The sequence below is a fragment of the Chiloscyllium plagiosum genome, chromosome 18 (genome assembly GCF_004010195.1).
Source record: "Chiloscyllium plagiosum isolate BGI_BamShark_2017 chromosome 18, ASM401019v2, whole genome shotgun sequence".
Lineage (NCBI taxonomy): Eukaryota > Metazoa > Chordata > Chondrichthyes > Orectolobiformes > Hemiscylliidae > Chiloscyllium > Chiloscyllium plagiosum.
The window spans coordinates 4,186,404-4,196,252 of NC_057727.1; the positions used below are offsets into that span (position 1 = coordinate 4,186,404).

Here is a 9,849-nt window from a genome sequence, read left to right on the forward strand (position 1 = left end):
TTAGGGTTAGGGTTATGGTTCGGGGTCTGACAGAGTTAGGGTTAGGGTTAGGATAAGCATTAGGGTTAGGATTAAGGTTAGGGTTCACGGTCTTGCTAGGGTTAGGGGTAGGGATCTTGATAGGATTTGGGTTTGGATTAGAGTTAGCTGTCTTGGTAGGGTTAGAGTGAGGGTGCGGGGTCTTGGTGGGGTTTGAGTTCGGGTAAGGGTTAGGGTCAGGATTAGGCTTGGGGGTCTTGACTGGGTTAGGTTTAGAGTTGGATTCATCATTAGGCTAAAGGTTAGTGTTAGGCGTCTTGACAAGGTGAAGTTGAGGAGGATGTTTGCTCTCAAGGGAGAATCTGAAACTAGGGGTCACTGTGTCAAATTAAGGGATCACCCATTTAAGACAGAGAGAAGGGGTATGTTTTTTTCTCAGAGTGCCGTGAGGGTTTGGATTAGACTCGAAGTCATGGCCACCTCTGTGAATGTTCACAATATCCAGGTGCAAAGTGAAAGAAGAAAGGAAGGGGTCTCCCAGTGAGTTAACCAACACTCCTACATTAACCATGAATATCACGTCATGCAATATCATTTCAGCAGCATGTCACTGTAATCTTTTGCTGTAAGTTCTGTGTCTTATGGTCCTGCTTCACAACCACCTGATGAAGGAGCAGCGCTCTGAAAGCTAGTGCTGTTAAATAAGCCTGTTGGACTATGACCTGGTGTTGTGTGATTTTTAACTTTGTCCACCTCAGTCCAATACCGGCTCCTCCACACCATCTCACTCAAGAGATACTGCCAGACCTCCAGACTTTCTCTAGCATTCTCTATGTTTGTTATGAATTCCAGCATTCGCAGTATTGGACGTTGAAACAGTTGCTGTGTGTTCAATAGACAGTTTGATGTGGGTTAAAGGATGTAGTGAGAAAGTGGAGTACAGAGTGAATCTGTATCAAGGGAAGGAGCTCAGTGGGGCAGATGTCCATTGCCTGTTCTAAAGAACCATAATGAATTAAACATTCTGAAGAGACACACCTGCATAAACAGCAATCAATAGACCAACTCTTGCTAGGTTTCCAGTCAATGTGTCTACAGTATTCTGACAGAATAGCCTTGCTGATGCTCAGAGGTGGGCTTCCTTTTCAGGAGCAGGTGGACTGTGGATGAAAATGGAGCATCTGCTGTATTCCTGATTCATGTGCGAATTCCACACCCATGACCCCAACTGAAATAACTCCCCAGAGGTAGGTATCTCATCATCAAGTCACCCTTAATTTACATATGAAGAGTCCTTGACACTGATCCAGCTCCCTCAGAGCGCGCAGAACCTCTGACACTCCTGTTTATATCTGTCAACCAGGGTTTCCTGAATGGACCAGATTAACAGCCCCAATCAGGGAACTCACACTCTATGAGGTCCACCTGGCTGACCTTCGTACAATCACTACACCAACAACTGTGCTATCCCACCCCCAATCCTCAATAAGAAAAGGAGGAAGGTGAGTGTAATGGTGATAGTAATGAGGTCAGCCAGAGGGAGCCTTATAGAATATGAGTTCCCTGATTGGGGCTGCTGATTTGGTCTCATCAGGGAGCCTTGGCTGACAGATATAAACAGGAGTACAAGAGGATCTGCTCACTCTGAGAGCTGGCTCTGAGGGAGCTGGATCAGTGTCAAGGACTCTCCACATATGAATAAAAAGTGACTCGGTGATAGGATACCAGCTTCTGGGGAGTTATTTCAGTGAGAGCTGGGTCTTTGTTAGAATTCCTAAAGAGGGGAAAGTTGGCAGCAGCTGATGACAGTCTTCAAATGGAGTCAGGATGTGGGAGAAGTGGTAAAGCCTCTTCTTTATTCTTAAACAAAAACAGAAGTTGCTGGAAAAGCTCAGCAGATCTGGCAGTATGTATGGAGAGAAATCAGAGTTAATCTTTTGGGTCGAGTGACCCTTCCTCAGAACTTATGTTTTTAAGATTCAGATCAGAGGGTTGGACCATAAAATGAAACAATTCTTCCTTTTCTCCTCCATCCCAAGCTGAGCTTAACTGCAAAAACACATTCTCCTGCACCTCTGGGCAGGTTTGCTCACAGAGAGTTGCATGTTCCCTCTTGATCACAGCAATCACATTGGCAGCTTGAACTGTACTTCAAACAAATCTGTAAAAGACTGTGTCTTTCTTTTATTTTCCTCCGTGTTCTTAATGGCAGACTAAAATGGGAAAATAACTAGTTTCAAAGGAATGGTGAAAGACTCCTGCATGATTTTGAATGCAACTAAACACTGTTTACACAGCTGCTTGCTTGAGCATTCATTGGCATGCAGTCTGCAGACGAACTGGAGGCATGGGCTGATGTGCAAATAGTGATTCAGCTGGCAACAGGAGCTCATTGGTCTGTGGACCACTGACTGATTATTGATGATGCCTGCCAACAATTACATGATTGGTTTGTAAGGAGCTAAACAGCTTGAGGCCGTAAACAAGGTAGGGAGAGGTGTTCCATCACTCAGAAACCTTCTCTGTTCTCCACAGTAAAAGTCAATTTAAGCTCAAAGAAAAGCAATTTATTCTTTCTCCAGCGTTACTGTAAACTGTGAGTTTTAATTAATAAATCAGAGACCATTTCGAAATGTGAACTAAACACCCTGTATCTGCTACAAATCAGTAAAAGCATTCAGAGAAGGAAGACGGAGAAGCAGCATTCTCATCAGCACCAGATCCTGTGCACAGGAACCAGCAAATTGCTTTCCTAGTCTTTCACTCCACCCATTACATCAATTTGTTTTTCCAATGTTTTTTCTGCATATGTATAAAGGGTGTGTTTGTAAGGGCTGGTTTCTGTATGAACTTGTAGAGTGGTAAATATGTTCGCATCAGATTGGTCAGACATGTTATGACACATCTCTGAAGCAGGTGGGATTGGAACCTGGGCCTCCTGGCTCAGAGATAGGGACACTGCACTACGAGCCCTTATATCATTGGAGTAATATGCCGACAGCTTGTAACTGATTACCAGCAGTTAGAATTAGTTACTTGCAATAAATAGTGATTCTTGTTCAGCACGGAAATCTTTCAATCAATCTGGGTCAAAAAGGCAGGCCAATTGGGGAATTAAAAGATAAGAACCAGGAGCAGGAGTAGGCTATCAGGCCCAAAGATTCCTCAGTAAAACATTTACTGAGGAATCCTCAACCACTTCCCTGGGCAGGGAATTCCATACATTCACCAACCCTCTGGTTGAAGAGGTTCCTTCTCAATTTGGACATAAATCTGCTCCTCTTAGTTTTGAGGCTATGCCCTCTTGTCCTAGTTTCACCCACCAGCAGAAACATCCTCTCTACTTCTATCTTATCTATTCCCTTCATAATTTTATATGTTTCTATAAGATATCCCCACCCCTATTCTTCTAAATTCCAGTGAATATAATCCCAGTCTACTCAGTTCTGCACGTTTTTATAAAATGTTTAATTTTAAATGTCCAGTGAGGGATGAGAAATCCTTTGACTTGGCTAACACATGATGGGAAAGACTGTCAAGATGTGAGGTCTACCCCCCTCCACCTGCTTCCCTGGGGAATGACCATATGGAAACATCTGACTGGTTCCTGTAGGGTTCTGGTGGAACTGACACCCCCCACCTGACCCCAATACCTGGAGGGATTACCCTCCTTTGACAATGAGGACTAGGAATTGGTGCTGTCTACCCAGGGAGCGATGGGATCTTCTCCACAAAACATTCTGGGCATTTCTTTTACCTTCATCGGCGTTGCAGCTTCAGGATTCAATATCACCAACGGCGACACAAAGACCACGCCAGCAATGTCCTCTGGTCTCTCATGCAAAATGTAGATTGCCACCAATCCGCCCTGAAACGCAAGAGGAGGCAGAATTACAACAACAACTCCATGAGGCAAAGCCCTGGTGAACAAAGTCCCTCAGGGAATTGGATGTGGTATTGGGCAGCACGGTGGTTAGCACTGCTGCCTCACAGCTCCAGAGACCCGGGTTCAATTCCCACCTCAGGCAACTGTCTGTGTGGAGTTTGCACATTCTCCCCGTGTCTGCGTGGGTTTCCTCCGGGTGCTCCGGTTTCCTCCCACAGTCCAAAAATGTGCAGGTTAGGTGAATTGGCCATGCTAAATTGCCTGTTGTGTTAGGTGAAGGGGTAAATGTAGTGGAATGGGTCTGGGTGGGTTGCTCTTCGGCGGGTCGGTGTGGACTTGTTGGGCCAAAGGGCCTGTTTCCACACTGTAAGTAATCTAATCTAATGTCGGATCAGCCATGATCCAACTGAATGGCGGAGTGGTTTTGAGGGGTTGAATGGCCTACTGCTGTTCCTATTTCTTACCATTGTTATCACGGTAGCTCAGTTGGTGCAGGTGCTACTCAATGCACAGCTATGATGAAGTGTGGTGCTGGAAAAGCACAGCCGGTCAGGCAGCATCTGAGGTGCAGCGGAGTCAACATTTCGAGCATGAGCCCTTCCTTTACCAGGAATGAAGAGCTTATGCTTGAAGCGTCGACTGTCCTGCTCCTCGGGGATGCTGCCTGACCAGCTGTGCTTTTCCAACACCCCACTCTTTGATTCTGACCTCCAACATCTGTAGTCCTCACTTTCTTCTCCACACAGCTGTGAAGGTCTGGGTCTGACCTGTACTGGGGCAATCTCAGCCAGAATAGCAGCTCCATTCAGTTTGTTGGGTGGGGGTGAAGTTCACCTTATTGAATGTGAAAAAGGGGCAAGAGAACATCAGGAGCCATTTTCATACCCCACCCAGTTATCCTCTCCCCTTAGCAATAACATGCATTTTTGTAGCGCCTTTTACACAGTTAAATACATACGTGTGGGCGGCACGGTGGCACAATGGTTAGCACTGCTGCCTCACAGCGCCAGAGACCCGGGTTCAATTCCCGCCTCAGGCGACTGACTGTGTGGAGTTTGCACATTCTCCCCGTGTCTGCGTGGGTTTCCTCCGGGTGCTCCGGTTTCCTCCCACAATCACAAAGATGTGCAGGTCAGGTGAATTGGCCATGCTAAATTGCCCGTAGTGTTAGGTAAGGGGTAAATGCAGGGGTATGGGTGGGTTGCGCTTCGGCGGGGCAGTGTGGACTTGTTGGGCCGAAGGGCCTGTTTCCACACTGTAAGTAATCTAATCTAATCTAAATCTAAATCTAAAAATTACAAATGATCAAACACAACTTGACACTGCCAGAGGAAGTGGTGGAGGCCAGCACAATAACAACATTTAAAAGGCATTTGGATGGGTATATGAATAGGAAGGATTTAGAGGGATATGGATCAAATGCTGGGAAACGGGACTTGATTAGGTTAGGATATCTGGTCGACATGGACAAGTTGGACCGAAGGGCCTGTTTCCATGCTGTACGTCTCTGTGACTCTATAACAGGTGACCCATAACTTTTTCACAGGAAGGGCTGGGGAAGACAAAGAGGGAAGGAAAGGCCTACAGAGAACATGGGGTGAGAGCAACTGAGATCATGGTCACTGAGTGAAGGAATTCGGCCAAACACAGAGATTGCTGGAGAAACTCAGCAGGTCCGGCAGCATCTGTAGAGAGAGAAAGCAGAGTCAATATTTTGAATCTGGTGACTCTGCTTCAGAACACTGTTAACCCCCTGCAGATGCTGCTGCGCTTGCTGAGTTTCTCCAGCATTTACACGTCTTTGTCTCAGATTTCCAGCATCTGCAGTGTTTTGCTTTTGTCGCAGAAAGTGGGCAATGGGCGAATGTCTAGAATTGAGCTATTGGAATTGCAAAGACCTTTGAGAATTGCAGGGCTGCAGGAGGTGACAGGGAGAGGCTTCTAAGCCGTTGGAAAAGGATAATTTACTGTCTATCAATTGACGCAGTGCTCATCTACGCAAGTGGGGAGTATCCCATCACAGTCCTGACTTGTTCTTGTTGATAGTGGACAGGCTTTGGGATTTGAGTTACAAAGTGAGTTACTTGCTGCAGTATTTATTGCTTTTGACTTGCTCTTGTAACCACAGTACGTGTGGTTCAGTTCAGTTTCTGGTCAATGGTAATCTCCAGGATGTTGACTGTGGGAGATTCCTCATTCAGTAGATAACTGCCAAACTGACACAGAGTTAGAGTCAGGACAGTAGCCACTCCTGTTGGTAGCCTTCTGATAAAGCCTGGATTGGCCTTATTCAAGACATCTCCTGACACAATGTACAGGATTGGGTGTAAATGAGAATTGGAGGGACATCAGCTACGGTTAACAACCATGATGAGCACCTATAAGAACAAAGCTCTCTACAGAGAAGGAGGCCATTCAGCCCCTCGAGTCTGTTCCACCATTCAATGAAGTCATAGCTGATCTGTGGCCTAACTCCATTTGACTGCCTTTTTTAATACCTTTGCTTAACATTTAAAATTAACAACTGATCCAGCAACAACTTCTGTTTCTGGAAGAGAGTTCTAAACCTCCTTTTGTGTTTCCTAACATCTCTCCTGAGCAGAAGAAAGTGAGGTCTGCAGATGCTGGAGATCAGAGCTGAAAATGTGTTGCTGGAAAAGCGCAGCAGGTCAGGCAGCATCCAGGGAGGCATCCTTGAAAGAGGATTCGCAGTAGGTTAAAATCTTTGAGGAGAAAGTGAGGTCTGCAGATGCTGGAGATCAGAGCTGAAAATGTGTTGCTGGAAAAGCGCAGCAGATCAGGCAGCATCCAGGGATGGCATGAAGAAGGGCTTATACCCGAAACATCGATTCTCCTGTTCCCTGGATGCTGCCTGACCTGCTGCGCTTTTCCAGCAACACATTTTCAGCTCATCTCTCCTGAACAGTCTGGTCCTAATTCTCAAACGATGCCCCTCGTTCTAGAATCCCCAACCAGTGGAAATTGTTGATCTTTATCCACTCTGTCCTTTCGTGTTCATATCTTGAAGACTTTGATCAGCTCGCCCTTTAACCTTCTAAATTTCAGAGAAAATGGGTCGAATTTGTATAATCTTGCCTCATAACTTAACCCTTGCAGTCCAGGTATTATTCTCTGGATTTTCTCTGTTCTTCCTACACTGGAGATCTGCATGTTAGAGTCTGTTTCCAAATTTGCTCTTTTGCCAAGGGGTCTATTTATGGACTGTTACTATATTGAAACAGTTAAGCAGTAATAGACACTGCACCTATTATTCGGTTAAATTCTCCAAGAGAGTTAAGTTATTCTAAGTTCTTCTTTCTTTCATTTGTACTTTGTATTTTGGGCGGCACGGTGGTACAGTGGTTAGCACTGCTGCCTCGCAGCGTCAGAGATCCGGGTTCAATTCCCGCCTCAGGCGACTGACTGTGTGGAGTTTGCACGTTCTCCCCGTGTCTGCGTGGGTTTCCTCTGGGTGCTCCGGTTTCCTCCCACAGTCACAAAGATGTGCAGGTCAGGTGAATTGGCCATGCTAAATTGCCCGTAGTGTTAGGTAAGGGGTAAATGTAGGGGTATGGGTGGGTTACGCTTCGGCGGGTCGGTGTGGACTTGTTGGACCGAAGGGCCTGTTTCCACACTGTAAGTAATCTAATCTAATCTAATCTAATCTACTTTAACCATAGTGTTTGAACAAATTGTGTGTTTGCTTAACAACAAGGAGTTTGACCAGTTGTGCTCCATCTAGAACACAACACTTCACATCTGCCTTTAAAACAAGAAAGAGTTTGGACCTGGGCTAATTTCTAAAAATATTTTTCATGGGTCTGGCCTGGTCCATAATATACATTAAAAAAAATGTATATTTTATTGCACAGAAATCAGCCACAGGTCCCAGTGGTTCATAACAGAGCCCTCTCACACCTGTTCTCATTGCAACAGAACCAGATAACGTACAAACAGGCAAAATTGCAGCATCCATTCTCTGAGGATTAACATCATTGAGGCAATGAATCTATATTGGGATCTGAATTAAGCAGCCTCAGGCCACAGTGTTTGTCTGTCACACACTGCCTGAATTAACTTGCTGTAATTTACACCTTAATGATCTGGTCTCGTTGGGAGAGGTTTAATCTGCGATTCCTGTGCAAATACTTTGCAGCAAGTTCGCGCAGCTCTAGTGAGGTGAATCAGAAAATACATCTCCCATTGTTTAGGAAATTGGTAATTCGAGGAGACAGAATTAAGGTCAGCAAAGGATCAAGTGTTATATGCTAAACCTTATAGGGAGGGCTATTGAGTGTGCAATTGTGGGATCACTGCAGTTTAAAGGCCATTCACTATTCATGTCAATACTGCCTCACAGGGACAGCAAATTAACTGCTCTCTGTTTGCAGCCCTCTCTCTCTATAGGTAATGATCCAATTCCCTGCTGAATTGTTTTTAAAAACGTCATGCAATTCATGGAATAGCGGACTCCCTGGCTAGGCCAGCATTTATTGCTCATCCCTAATTGCCCAGAATGTAGTTGAAAGTCAACCATTTTGCTCTGGGTCAGGAGTCACGTTTAGGCCAGACTGAGTAAGGATGGCAGTTTCCTTCCTTGAAGGACATTCATCAACCAGATGGATTTTTACCACATTCGACTGTGTCTTCCACCTCACTCGTGACTATCGATGATATAAACAACTCAGCAAGGGGCCCAGCAATCATTTCCTTAGCTTCCCACAGAGTCCTAAGGTGCACCTGATCAGCTCCTGGGGATTTATCTACCTTCATGTGTTTCAAGATGTCCAGCACTTCTTCCTTTACAATACAGGCATTTTTCAAGATGTCATCATCTATTTCCCACATTCTATATCTTCTATGTCCTTTTTCCACAGTAAACACTGATGCAAAATACTCATTTAATATCTCCCCCACCTCCTGCAGCTCCACACAAAGGCCGCCTTGCTGATCTTTGAGGGGCCATATTCTCTTTCTAGTTACCCTTTTGTCCTTAATGTATTTATAAAAACCCTTTGGATTCTCCTTAATTCTATTTGCCAAAGCTATCTCAAGTCCCCTTTTTGCCCTCCTGATTTCCCTCTTAAGTATACTCCTTAAGCATTTCTAAGGATTCACTCGAACTATCCTGTCTATACCTGACATATGCTTCCTTCTTTTTCTTGACCAAACCCTCAATTTCTTTAGTCATCCAGCATTCCCTACACGTACCAGCCTTTCCTTTCACCCTGACAGGAATATACTGTCTCTGGATTCTCGTTATCTCATTTCTGAAGGCTTCCCATTTTCCAGCCATCCCTCCATCTGCCTCCAATCAGTTTTTGAAAGTTCATGCCTAATACTGTCAAACTTAGCCATCCTCCAATTTAGAACTTCAATTTTTAGATCTGGTCTATCCTTTTCCATCATATTTTAAAACTAATAGAAGTCTGGTCGCTGGCTCCAAAGTACTCCCCCACTGACACCTCAGTCACCTGTCCTGCCTTATTTCCCAAGAGTAGGTCAAGTTTTGTACCTTCTCTAGTAGTGCATCCACACACTAGACTTATACACTTAATGGTAAGGTCACAGGGAGTATTGCTGAACAAAGAGACCTTGGAATGCAGGTTCATAGCTCCTTGAAAGTAGAGTCACAGGTAAACAGGATAGTGAAGAAGGTGTTTGGTATGCTTTCCTTTATTGGTCAGAGTATTGAGTACAGGAGTTGGGAAGTCACATTGCAGCTATACAGGACATTGGTTAGGCCACTTTTGGAATATTGCATGCAATTCTCGTTTCTTTCCTATCAGAAGGATGTTGTGAAACTTGAAAGGGTTCAGAAAAGATTTACAAGGATGTTGCCAGGGTTGGAAGATTTGAGCTACAGGGAGAGGTTGAATAGGCTGGGGCTGTTTTCCCTGGAGCATCGGGGGCTGAGGGGTGACCTTAAAGAGGTTTATAAAATTATGAGGGGCATGGATAGGATAAATAGACAAAGTCTTTTC

The 9,849-nt window shown here is 44.9% G+C and overlaps 1 protein-coding gene across 5 annotated transcripts in view; it reads right to left on the minus strand.

Moving 5' to 3' along the window:
- Positions 1-9,849, minus strand: part of mgll (monoglyceride lipase) — a 104,327-nt gene that overhangs the window by 35,855 nt on the left and 58,623 nt on the right. For all 5 annotated transcript variants that reach the window (XM_043707595.1, XM_043707594.1, XM_043707591.1 and 2 more), the window contains one exon: positions 3,737-3,847. In XM_043707595.1, the coding sequence (XP_043563530.1) occupies positions 3,737-3,847 (111 nt within the window). The remainder of the gene's footprint in view (positions 1-3,736; positions 3,848-9,849) is intronic.